Source organism: Triturus cristatus, chromosome 10 (assembly GCF_964204655.1).
Source record: "Triturus cristatus chromosome 10, aTriCri1.1, whole genome shotgun sequence".
NCBI classification, from domain to species: Eukaryota; Metazoa; Chordata; class Amphibia; order Caudata; family Salamandridae; genus Triturus; species Triturus cristatus.
Genome location: NC_140593.1, coordinates 501,412,865 through 501,426,574, shown reverse-complemented (window position 1 = coordinate 501,426,574; position 13,710 = coordinate 501,412,865). Strand labels below are relative to the sequence as shown.

General features: G+C 42.2%; 1 protein-coding gene across 3 annotated transcripts in view; it reads right to left on the bottom strand.

Annotated features, from left to right (window-relative positions):
- Positions 1–13,710, bottom strand: part of NCAPG2 (non-SMC condensin II complex subunit G2) — a 403,487-nt gene that overhangs the window by 162,637 nt on the left and 227,140 nt on the right. For all 3 annotated transcript variants that reach the window (XM_085631953.1, XM_085631952.1, XM_085631954.1), the window contains exon 20: positions 2,701–2,817. In XM_085631953.1, the coding sequence (XP_085488079.1) occupies positions 2,701–2,817 (117 nt within the window). The remainder of the gene's footprint in view (positions 1–2,700; positions 2,818–13,710) is intronic.

Below are 13,710 nucleotides of genomic sequence, written 5' to 3'. Positions count from 1 at the left end.
TTGTGGTCGGCCTCAAGGCAGTAGAGGCACCAGCGGTGGTGGTCCGTAACCGACATCAGTCGGTAACAGGAGTCACAAGGTTTAAAACCAGGCATTCTACCGGCACCAGAGTCGACGAGAATAGACCAAAAGAGTCCAAAAAGTTTAGTCAAAAAATTACTAAAAGGGTATGCTCTTCCTGGATCGGTGCTGTCTGGCGCGGAAAAAGAAGAACTGACGTCAGCGCGCGAGGGCGGCGTCCAAGTACTCCGAGGACGTCATCCCGGCACCGGACGCGGAGCCGCAGACGACGCCTAGCGACGCGCAAGGGTATTGCTGACGAAAAATCTTTCCGATCTAGCCGGACGCCTGGGGGTATTCTAAGGTGAGGAATCTAACTAACGTGATATATATCTTTGTATATTTGAATCTTTTGCATTTGGCATCTGGGAAAGTTTGAGAGCATGGTGTGAAATAAAACCTCAAGCCTTATTCTAAGAGAGAGAGTCCTTGCATTTTGTAAAATAAAACCCTTTTCTAAAGGTGCTGTGTTAAAGTTTTGGCTGCGCCGGGTGTTGGGCTACCATGTGGAAGATTCTGAGATTATCTGCTAGGTGCAATCAAAACACCGACGCTTGGAATCTCATGGCTTTGGCTGGGCTCTGCAGACAACTTCTCCCAGAGAAACGACAGAGCAGACACAGTCCCTCTCCTTTGCTAGCTACCAGGTTCAGCACTTGCAGTCCACACCAGCCTCTTTGCTGGATCCACAGTTAAGCAGAGTAGTCCTTCGATCCTCCTTCCAGTGCAGATGGGATCGGAGTTTGCAGTGCCATACTTCTGCTCAGAAAATGACCACAAGGCATGATGTGGTTAGTATCCAATGGGGTACCAGATTCCCTCCCATGTGATGACCACTTCCTGCAAAGTGTGGCATCTAGGCATTCCAGGATACACCATTCTGCCCACTTAATGTATGTCAGGCCCTCTCTCCCAGTGTGTTGAGCTCCCTAGCCCATCCAAGAGGTGTGGCTACCAAGGGGGCTACACGCCCCTGGAAAGCTTGGTTGGCAACTGGTTTCGCCTCTCCTGCCCCACATTCCTGCCTATCTGCCTGAATAATGGAGTAGCCCCTCTCCCAAGTGTTACAGATTTGTCCTTCAAGTGCAGCTTCTTCAATCTACAGGGATGGCAGGACACAGCTACCTTTTTGGACCAATTACTCCTCCCCACTAAAAGTCAAACACAGCCACATGGTGTGACTTTGTGACATTGTCAGCGATGAAAATCTCGTGCACCTACTCTGGTAGGATGGTCTGGGAAAACCAGCTTGGCCATGACCAGATCACACTGGCACCTGTATCCCTCAGAGCCTTCACCTCCACCCCCACTGATTTTTGGCCACTGTTGGTATTTCTCCATACTTGGAGCCCAGTGAGATAAAGGTTTGTTGTTCTCCCTACCCAGGGACACTGGGGTGGCCCCTGTCTACCATTTGTGATCTGTAGGGGCATTCTCCCACCAGATCCCTACACTGGCCAAACCCTTGGACTGGTTACTGGTGGATGTCTTTTTGGTTGGTACACGCTGCATCTCCCCTTTTGTGTCCTAGCAAATTACAGTCAAAACACACCCCAGCCTTTGGGGAACTTATTTCCCTGATAAACCCATCCCCTTTGAGTGGGATGTGGCTCTGCCCACCCCTCCCCCCGGCATCTTTGGGTGGCTCTTCTGGGCTATCTTTCTTTTTATCCTTACCTCCCTCCTTACCCTGAAGGAGGGTTTCACCACCTTTCTTCTGGTCACCTACCTAGGACTTCTTGAGGACCCTAGTATGAACCCACTCATCAGCTGTCTTGCCCCGTTCCCTGGGGCTAAATAGTTTAGAGTCCATCAGATGCGTGCACAACTTCTCTGAGTGGCAGTCTGGCAAAATGTGCTCCTTAACAATTACATTGTAGAGCCCTTCAAGTGTGTCTAACTTTGTTGCCCTTAATCCAACCATCTAGTGCCTTAACTGAAGTATCAAAGTCTACTCATGTTTGTGTTGCCCGCTTCTGTGTTGTCACAAGTTTCTGTCTATACTCTTCAGGAGTTGGACCAGATTTCTGGATCCCACAGCTCGGCACCATTATCAGGAAATGGGGTGTATAATATGGTGTTGTTATGTAATGCACTTACCAACCCCTTTAGGACCCTCCAGGTTTGTTTGCCAAACCTTCAGCTCAACACTGGGTAGCTGTGGCTCTGAGCCACAAGGCTTAAACATAGGAACGAGTGTAAAGCATTTAAACAGCACCAAAACAATTGAGGAAGAAATCAACAAGATTCTGAAAATGCTGTCACTGACCTCACTGGTCTACTACACAAATTATTTCAAAAACAAGTGGAGGAATTGCACTATTCTTAAATATCAATGGAATGTCAATGGAGAATAGAATAACTAACAGATTTATAGAGTACAAATCTCCATCAGACAACAAGCCTTCTGTTTATAGTGACTCGTAGAGACCTTCAGCACCTCCCATTGCTGCTGCCGCTACCACCTCCTTCACAATAACTTCTCCAACTTTTACTGTTGGCGTACCCCCCTGAACCAATGCTGGTCTGTATCTAGCTAGCTCTCACTAAAAACAGTTGCTACGATGTAAGTTTAATGCAACACTATGTTGTAAACAGTAAGATTTATGATTGTTGAGACTTTTAAATTGAGTAGGTTACCTTATGTTGAAGATGAATGCTTAGTCTGCAGTACAGGCTGAACCCTCTCAGAGCAGTTGCTTGATTGACGCGATGCAATGCCACGTCTGATGATCTCAAGAACGCGCCCAACTCCTCCTAGAATGGAACATGGCGCAGAAATGTTAAGGTCCAAATGTATTTCATGTAACAGCAGTTCATTTATAATTACAGTATCCTTCAATACTGCATTTTTAATACCACAGGTTATGAAAATGAATGGAGCAGTGAAGAACAAGTTACTTACCTTCTGTAACGATATATCTGTAAGAAACATTAGTAGTGATTCCTTACCTTAGAATTACCCCCAAGCGTCAGACTGGATCCGGAAAGTTTTCGTCAGCAGTACCCCTGCGCATCGGAAGGTGGCATCGTGTGGCTGCACATCCGTCGTTGGCGTCGTGGTCGCCGAGATGACGTTGCGGCAGCTACTTGAGACGCCGCCCTCACGGGCGGACGTCATTTCTGTACATGATTTTCTGCGCCAGGAACGCAGAGCCATGCAAGATACTGACCACTGGTGCCTTGAAACTAGGGCCCTCGAAGGGATGACCTTAACCATAGAAGACAGTTCGCAGAACGGGGAGGATGGGTGGGGCGGTAAGTCTTCTATCACTACTAATGTTCCTTACAGATATATCTTTACCGAAGGTAAGTAACTTGTTCATCTGAAAGAAACACACAGTGATAGATTTCCTACCTTAGAATAGATACCCCAGCAATACCAACCCCGGTGGTGGGTCTGCGAACCAAGATCACACCAGGAAGTCTCGGAGAACAGAACGGCCAAAGAAGCCGTCTCTCCGGACTTGGCTGTCCAGGTAGTAATGCTTAGTGAAAGTGGCGAGTGAGGCCCACGTTGCTGCCTGACAGATGTCTTGTAAGGGGACACCACGTCCCAATGCTGTAGTGGCAGCCGTCACCCTGGTGGAATCGGCGCGCAGCCCCAATGGAGGCTCCTTTTTAGCCAAAGAGTAACAGGCTTTAATATACAAGACGACCCATCTGGAGATTGTCCGCTTGTGTACGGCCCAACATTTCTTGGCACCAACGTAGCCAACAAAGAGCTCCTCATCCACCGGGAACTGTTGTGTGCAATTCAGGTAAAAGAAGAGCGCATGTTTTGGGTCCAGACCGTGGAGCCTCTTCCTCTCTAGAAGGATGCGGAGGCGGAAAAAGGTGGGCAAAGTGATGGTCTGCCTGATGTGAAAAGCAGTGACAACTTTTGGCAGAAAGGATGGACGGGTTCTGAGCACAACCTTGTCCAGATGGACAGACAGAAAAAGAGGTTTACAAGAAAGAGCCTGGAGCTCACTCACTCGCCTAGCGGAGGTGATGGCAACCAGGAAAGCAGTCTTCAGAGTTAAGCGACGTAGAGGAAAGTTGTGAAGAGGCTCAAAGGGAGCGCTCATCCAGTATGTGAGAACCAGATTCAAGTCTTATTTTAGAACCACAAGTAGGTATCAAAATACGTTCTCAGAATGAAATGCTGTAGTTGTAAACTTTCAATAAGCACTATATTTTTAAGTGCAATAGTTACAGTTGTCGCAATAGGCACCACAATTCAAACACAATTATAACATTGAGCTCACTGGGAGTTTTTAAGTAAATGCAATTTCAATTACTTTGCATGTGATTTTCTTACTCAGGGTTGGATCCTGGATTTAACCCTGGGGCATTTCCTGTAAACAGTTGAAAGAAATCGTTTTTGTTACACAGGCGATTTTTAAGGAATATTTGTATGTTTCAAAAATCGACACTTAGAAGAATTTCTGGCAAAAACCAGGCAATGTTATCCTAAGGAGGAAAATCAAGTTATTGGTAAGTACAGTTGTAATTACTTTTCAGGGTCAGTGTTGGGCACCAAGATCGAGCACTGGGATCTCTCCTGATAACAGGCGAGTAATTTCGTTTACGTTGTTCGGCTGATTTTTAGTGAATATTTTAAAGTTTCAAAACTCGACACTTAGAAGAATTTCCAAGTGAAACCGGTTAATGTTACCCTATGGAGAAAAAGTGAGTTATCGGCTTTCAGGTAAGTACTCAACTGGCAGAGTTAAGGTTCTGGGCATAGACTCAGGGGTCTCCCAGGGTCAGATAGGTGCAGTTGTTACACCCTCAGAGGCACAGTGGCAGCCGGGTGCAGAGAGAGTTAGGCCCAATGTTAGCCTATGCCGGGCAGGGGGCCCTTGGTTGGTGGCTGCTAGCAGGCAGGCCACTCTGCTGCGGGAGCTGGGCTCCTGGTCGGTCGCACAGGGCAAGTGGGGAAGTATGATAGAATAGGGGTTGCACTTCCAGGGGCACTCGGGAAGCTGGGTGCAGGGTGCTTTTGAGCCGTCGGGCGTTCAATGTATTTCAATGGAGAAGCTACCAGATGAACAAAGGCTGCAAGCTCGGGGACGGAGATTTTTCAGGTGCAACCACCACTTCGAGAGTTAAGTTGGGAATCTGTAGGTTAGGTAGGCACCCGGGAGCTGGGCACAGGGGGCCGCAGGGCGCCGGGTGCAGGGGTGTCTTTTCGCATCGGGAAATCTTACTCTCTGCTGGTCGCGGTTGGAGGGGTCCCCGGTTCTGAGGCTGCAGGCGTCGTCAGGAGCGTCGAGGAGAGTCCATGGGTGCTGGATTCTTGGTCACAGTTGCCGGGGGGACGTCCTCGTGGTCTTTGTCCACTCAGGTACAGGCCGGGCTCGGCGGGTGCAGGAGTCGCGGTTCCTGGCTGGCACCAGGGGTTTGCTACTTGCTTTGAGCAGAACCACAGCTCGTGGGAGTCCCAGCCTTTTAGAGTCACACGGCAGTCAGACCCTCCGGGGTTTTCGACGTTGCTGACCACTGGAGACGCCGGGGATTAGCAGGTTCAAGGATCGACAGGCTGGGGCCAAGTCAGTTGGTGTCTTCCTCTTGTTAGCAGCTGCACGGGAGGTCTTCTTTCTTCTTGTTCTTCTTGCTTGTTTCGGATTCAGGATCTGAGGAAGGAAGGTTCAGGGTGCCCCTAAATACTAAATTTAGGGGCGTTACAGGTAGGTAGAGGTCAGGGACCAATGGGTCCCTTCCCTGGGGTGGGTACACCCCCTAACCTGCCACTCTCCAGTGGGAGGGGGGCAGGAGCCTAGTCCTGATTGGGTAGGGCTCCCCATCCTAAAGATGGCGAGAGCCCGGAGTTGTGCTTCACCTCGCCTCCCTGAGGGGTGGGGTTGGCGGAGGCTGGCACACCCCCTTTCCTCACTTAGGTTTTCCCGCCAGAGTAGGGGTCAGAACCGGTGGGGGCCAGTTGCTGAGTACAGCAAGTGGCCTGGAGAAGCTCACAAAGGCGGCATGCCTTTGAAGCTTCCCTTGCATATCCTGGGGGAGGAGACCTAGCACCTCGCCCAGGATGTGCATTGTTGCAGACCCACAAGAGCAGATGGCTCTCTACCCAGGGGTCAAGCAACATGTCTGCTGGATGGCAGCCTAGGCAGCCTCTCAGGCAGGAAGCTGGTTGTTGGTTAGGTTCAGGGGGCATCTCTAAGATGCCCTCTGTCGTGCATCTTACATTAAATCCCACACTGGCATCAGTGTGGGTCTAATGTGCCGAGAAGTTTGATACCAAACTTCTCAGTCTTCAGTGTAGCCTTCATGGTGCTGTGGAGTTCGTGATGACAACCTCCCAGCACCATATACTCTTAATGGCAGCACTGCACGCCCAGGAATGGACCTGGGTACTGTAGGAGTACAGGGCTCATGCACCTGTACCCTCACCACTGGCATAGTGCACCCAGCTAGCGGGGTGACTGAGGTATGCCAGGGCAGTGTGTTTGTGGGCATGGCACACAGGGATGTGTGCCATGTGGACTCTGTTTTGTTCTGCACCAAGACACTCAGCCTATATATATATATATATATATATATATATATATATATATTACCTACTGGCGGTCGCCAGTAGGTAGTTATAGTTAGGACCCTGTTACCATAGGAAATCCGCAACATTCTATTTGGAATAACTTTGGCGCCGGTCGACGAATCCTCGCGAAATTTTCAAAACAATTGGGGCGCTACGCTCCGCTCCTACCCTGAAAGTCTCGGGGGGATTCGTCAAGCGTTTTCCCCATGCATTTTTCCATAGGACCTTTAGACACAGCTACAGCCCGAACGGCTGAACAGAATTACTTGAAATTTGGCAGAGAGGTAGTCCGCAGGTCAAGGAAGTGCCTTTTGTAAAAGTGTTTTTCATCATTTTAGGATGCTGGCTGTTCATCATACTGAAATGAGAAAGTTTGTGAGACGATTGTATTTTGCTAAAAGTCCAGCAATAAAGTTAGATGAATTGAATAGGGCACTGTTCCGTGGATCGGTATCAGATGTAGAGAAGGTTACTGATGAAATTCAGTTTTGTTACTTTGGTCCAGAACAAGAGAGTGCAGGTAATGACACAGTTATCGAGGAAGATGTGGAAGAGAATGTAGAACCCTCTGTAAGTAAGAAATTTGATGATCAAATGACAAAATTTGCAATCATCTCTAAAGAAAGACCAAATATTACTTGTATTTGTTGCTGCAGAACTCATTATAAAAAACAAACCAGGAATGTTGATCTCTACAGAAAAAGTGAAAATTAAGATAATTATAAGTGGAAGGATTTTGCCACATATATATTTCTTGAAAATTGTTTTGAATTGGGTGAAGATCAGCGTATTTGTAAATACTGTTACAACAAGTTAGAAGAAAATAGAATGCCGACCAGAGCTGTACATAATAATTTAGAATTGGATGCTATTCCTGCCGAACTTTCTGAATTAAATACATATGAGTCTATACTTATTCAATGTGTTCATCCCTTCCAGACCATAGTACGTATGGAGCCCAAAACTGGTAAATTACCTCCTTCAGATTTACTGAGAGGTTTAAAAGGAAGAGTGGTGTATTTGCCCTTGGATTTGAAAAAAAATATGGAAACTATTGATGCAGATACTTTGGAAACTGAACCATTAGTTATTCTGGTTAATGGTGTACCTACAAAGAATAAGAAGATTTGGCAGGAGCTGGTAGATGTACGGAAAGTACAAAGAGCAAATTTGTATTTGAAAAGGAATAACAAATGGTATGAATCAATTTATATAGAAGAAGAAGAAGAAGAAGATTTACAAGAAGACACCGAAAGACCAACTGGACAAATTGAAAAAGTGGACAAGTCAAAGGAAGAAGAAATTTATGAACATTTTAGCATACATCCTCTTCATTCAAAAGAAGTTATGGGAGACACTATTGATCTGTTTCAGATGAAGAAAGCAAAAGGAACTCCCGTGAGTGTATGGGAGGAGAGCTTGGAAGCTCGATGTTTTCCCCAGCTGTTTCCTACAGGAAAAGAAGGACGATACGATGAACGTCCAGAACAGATTCCAGCATCTGAGTATCGGACTACAAGACTATATGCAGAAGATCCAAGATTTCGACAAAGTATTCCTTATTTGTTCTATCTTTTATTTGAAAGCAACTTGTCTGCATTGTCTTATGCAGTAAATCACATTTTAAAAAGTGGAGTACATTTACAAAATGTGTCTGCTAAGGATTTTATGGAGAAAGTGCAGCACCGAGATGATCATTTGGAAACACAACTGATCAATCTGATGGCTTGTCAGCGTGGAACAAATGAATATTGGTACCGACGCCATGGTGAATTAAAATGCATGTTACGGAATTTAGGAACACCAACATGGTTCCTTACCCTAAGCTGTGCTGAGTACGCTTGGGATGATTTACTGGATTTTCTACGAGAGGCAAATTCAAACATTAAAAACATTGAATACAAGACAGCAGGAGAACTGTGCTCATTGGATCCGGTTAATGTTTGCAGATATTTCAATCATAGATTTGAGGCTATGATGTCCTTCATCTGCAATAAAAAAAATCCACCTCTTGGAGAAGTTGTGGATTTCTTTTGGAGAAAAGAGTACCAGGCAAGAGGTGCTCCTCATATTAATATGCTGTTGTGGATCAAGGATGCCCCAAAGTTTGGAACAGATACTGATGAAGCAGTGTTATCTTTTATTGAAGAATATGCAACATGTGCTATACCAAAAAGCACAGAAGAGAAAAAGTTAAAAGAGCAAGTTTTACGTTTCCAAAGTCATCGGTGTGGAAAATACTGTCGACGGAAGTACAAGACAAAAGATAAATTCTACACTAAACGTCGATTTGGATTTCCTAGACCTGTTCTTTCAAAAGGAAGAGTAAACAGTTTTATGTCAGCTGTGAGACATACTATTACAAGACAATCACCCAAGAATACCTACAACCTAAAAAGAAAAGAAGAATCAAAAAATATAAATGACTACAACCCAGTCATTTTATCCATGTGGAATGCTAACATGGATATACAGTATGTAGCTGACAATTCCATTGCTGTTGCTCGATATGTTACGTCTTACATTACGAAATCAGAAAAAACTGAATTGAAAGAAATGTGGGAAGAGATTTCTCACGAGAAGACTGTCAGTAAGAAGCTGTACAGTTTCAGTTTAAAGATGTTATCGCATCGAGAAATTGGATCCTACGAATGTTCAGATAGGTTATCTTCTGCAAGTCTCTACTCAAAATCAAGAAGAATAATTTGGGCAAGTTTAGGCCTTGCAGCAATGAGAAATCGGGTACTGAAATCTGTTGGAGAAATTGAATATTTGGCCGAGAATGACCCAGAAAGTACAGATATTTTGAAATCAAACATGTTGGACACATATTATCCAAAGAGAAGTGTTCATCTAGAGAACATGTGTCTCTATGAAGTGCTGCAGAACTACATTTATTCACGGAAAGCCGCAGAAGACATCAACAATGGAAAATATAAAGTCATTGGTGAGGAAGGATGTTTGGTGAAGCAAACAAAAGGAAGTTTGATAAATCACCGGAAGCTGAGTTGCGACACTACTGACAAAAAGGAATTTTACTACTTGGCTCTTTTACAGCTGTTTAAACCATGGCGTTCAGAGGACGAACTACTGGGAGAATTTCAAAGCTATGAAGATTCCTTTAATGCTTGCAAAGACAGCATAGAATACAGTACTTTCAGAAATTATGTGCAAATGTTAAATGAAGACATTGAACAGGAAACTACAATTGCAGCTGAAGTAGCTAGAGACAGTTCTCAAGACAGCCAAAGTTCTGGAACACTCAGTCAAGATCCCCTAGGACAACCAATCGTTGAAAATGAAGCTGCAATAGCAATGACTGAAGTGGAAACGGCTATGAATCAAGCTCAAGAAGAATTTATAGACTTACCAAATTTGGAAAGACAACTGAATGAAGAGCAGCAACAAATTTATGAAGAGATCAGAAACAAAACTGATCACGGATTACAACATGAAAAAAAAGAGTGCTCATGCACATCATTTCAACCAATCAGGATGTATGTAAGCGGACAAGCTGGAACTGGAAAAAGTTTCTTAATCAAAGTCATCAGAAGCTACCTACAGCAAAAAACAGATTCAACTTTGTCTTGTGTGGTTACTGCTCCAACTGGGTTAGCAGCATATAACATAAAAGGAATCACCTTACATCGTTTACTAATGTTACCAGTGGAGCATGAGAACAAAATACAATACCACAAGCTAACTGGAGAAGCATGCTTGGAAGTTTCAAGAGTATTGAAGAAGATGCAAGTTCTCATTATTGATGAGGTGAGCATGGTATCAAACTTAATGCTTGCCTTTGTGCATTTAAGAATGCAGCAAATTCTAAGGACAGACTATGACGTGTTATTTGGTGGAAAACATGTCATAGTTTTTGGGGATCTTCTACAGCTTACTCCAGTTAAAGGACAACCAGTGTTTAATACTGTGACACATGAAGACACAAAGAAGTCATTGGGAAGCATTGGTAATGCAAATATTTGGTCCTTCTTTGAGTACAAGGAACTTACTACTAATATGAGGCAAGCAAATGATGAAGAATATGGAAGTATTCTGAAAGATATCAGAATTGGACTACTCACTGAAGCTGGCACGAAAGCATTACAGAGTCGGTTGCTACATAATTTATTCCCAAAGGAAGAAATAGTTGCAGCAAAAATATACAAGAACATTGCAGAAAAGAAAAGTGTCATCTGCTTAATGCCAACTCTACGTGAATGCTCAATATTCAATGAGGAACTTTTGAAATTGGAAAAGGAAGAGATTAGGAAATTGGAAGCAGTGGACAAAATTCAGCATGAAAGAATTACTATTACATTAACAGGCAAACTGAAAAATAAATTGGATTCACTAGAGAAGAACATTTCCAAAACAGCTGGATGAGAAAAATATCTATATGTTTGCATGAACTGTAGAGTATTTTTAAGGAGAAATTTGGATGTTGAAAAAGGTTTAGTGAATGGAGCTATGGGAAGAGTTGTGGGTTTTATTAATTACCAGAAAAAAGATGGAATTGAATGTTTAACAATAAAATTTGATCAGATAGAAGAAGTTATAGACATTTGTCGTTGTACAGTTCGTTTCATGCTTGTGAAAGACATATGTACGTAGGAAACAGTTTCCGTTTTCTCTAGCATATGCTGTAACTATTCACAAGTCTCAAGGATTGACTGTAGATTGTGCTTTTGTAAACATTGGTTCAACTGTGTTCAAAGAAGGTATGGCTTATGTTGCTTTGTCACGAGTGAAAACATTATCTGGTTTATTTATGATAGACTTTGATGACTCAAAAGTTAGTGCTGATGCAAATTGTGTAAAGGAGTATAATAGATTAAGAAGAACCTATGCTCCTCATTTAGGTCAGTATCCTGTGTTGGAAAAACGTGTTGTTTCTCGAAAAAGGAGAATTGAGAATATCTATAATGAGGATGTAGAGAGGAGAAAAAAAAAGAGAAGTGATGTAATTGCAAGCAAAAAGAAAAAGGAAAATGTTGAAGAGGTTGTAGGTTGTCATTTTGAAAATAGCTCTGGTGTCAACTGCTACGCTAATGTAGTGCTGAATGTTGTATTTTATCTGGAAAGTTTGAAAGAACAGATAATAGTAAATCAGAGAAAAAGATTCTATTCTGAGTTGAGTCTCCTTTTTGAAAAGCGGAGTAATGATAAAACTAAAATAGAAAGCTTTTAGATGTATGTTCAGGACGAACACAGTTTTCTCAAAATGTACAGCAAGACGCACAGGAATTCTTGATGTATTTTCTTCAGGTACTAGAAGAAGAAGGGGTACACATTGAAAATATGTTTGGTCTCTCTTATAAATGGGAACATAGTTGTGAAAACTGTTTCCATACATGTGGCTCTAATGTTGATTCTGAAAGGTTTATTTATTTAACATTGCCAGAGTGTAAAACAGTCACTTTTGCTAAATTAGTTAAAGTTGCTAATCATAGCATGGAATGCAGTGAGTGTAAATCAGACATGTTTTCAACATTAATTTTAAAGGAATACGGACAGTATGTAATTTTAATGATGCAACGATGTACAGCTGATGGTTCAAAATTGGATACTTTAATAAAGAAGTTTATAGGACAGCAATTATCAATTTCAGGAAAAACTTTTGTAACAGTTGCAATAATTTTCCATGAAGGACCTACTGTAACTTCAGGACATTACACAGTTTATCTTAAATGTGAAAAAGGCTGGACACTGTGTAATGATTCCCAATTGATTTTCAAGCAACGTTTGCCTTTTGATTTAGCAAATTCCTATCTAATCTTCCTGAAACCTAAATTTTAGAGAGAATTGGCAAGATCTGTACAAAACAATTTTACCATTTTATTGGATTACCATTGGAATTTTCAAATAAAAAGATTTTTCAAATTACCATTTGGCCTAAAGGAAAGGTAACCAATTGTATTGTGGACTTATTTAATTCCTAATTAATCTTTCGGAAACCAAAATTTTAGAGAGAATCGGTAACATCTGTACAATTTAAATTTTGGAATTTTATTAGATTACCATTGGAAATGTAATCAAAAAAGATTTTTAAAATTACCATTTGGCCTAAAGGAAAGGTAACCAGATGTATTGTGGAGTTATTTGAGATATATTATTTTTGTGATTATGCTTCTGTAACAAAATTGTCAGACGGTATTTTAAAGAAATAGTTATTGTTATTAGATGATATTTTTTTTGAATATTTTGCATTTCTATAATGTTATGTTTAAGTGAAAAGAGATTCTGGGCTTTTTTAAAACAATCTTTGAGATTGTTATTTTTTTTTTGCCCGCTGTTAAGTGATGAATGCAATTGCTTTCACGATTTATAGTGAGATGCAATATATTCTGAAAACAGCAAAAAAATGGCAAAAAATTGTTTTTGGAAAATATGTAAATACGTGTACTGTATTATATAATGATTTATTAAATATTAATATTTTTTTTTCAGATTGTGAAAGAAAATTTTGGGGAAAAAAATCCATTTTTACAAGTAATTTCAATTAAATTTTAATTAAAAATTAAATTGTTGGGTGGGTCAGGTAAGTCAGAAATTAGATGGTCCCTTTCTTCCACTTCTCCTCAAACAGATTTTCAGTATTTAGTTATTAATCCCTCAAGGACCTTGTAATGTGGTAATCGTTTTTTAGTTTAAAAAAAAAAAAAAAAATACGCTTACCGTACGCGTACGGTAAAAAAAAAAAAGTTTTAAAGAAAAAATTAAAAAAAATTGAGAGGTAATGTTGGCTCTTAAAAGAGCTGTTATGTTCATGCAGGGACAGAGGAAAGGAAGAATGGGAACATTAGCTGGTAGGACAAATGTGCTGGTCTATTTTGTTGTTAATGAGGGGAAGACTGGTCTCCCTATGAACAATTAGACCATGGCAAAATGAACACCGCATTGTAACCCTCGCAAACCGAGGGTTAGTTTCCACAGGACCAGAAAAAGGTGAATCTGCCCCCACAGATGAAGGGCTCAGCTGAGCTTCCGAAGAAGGACTCGGCTGAGCTGCTGTGGATGTGCTTGGTCGACTTACTGAAGGGTTTCCTCCAGTATGTCGAGCATGTGTCCTAGGGTGTACATCCTCAAGGTGTCGTAACATAGTGTGATTCCCG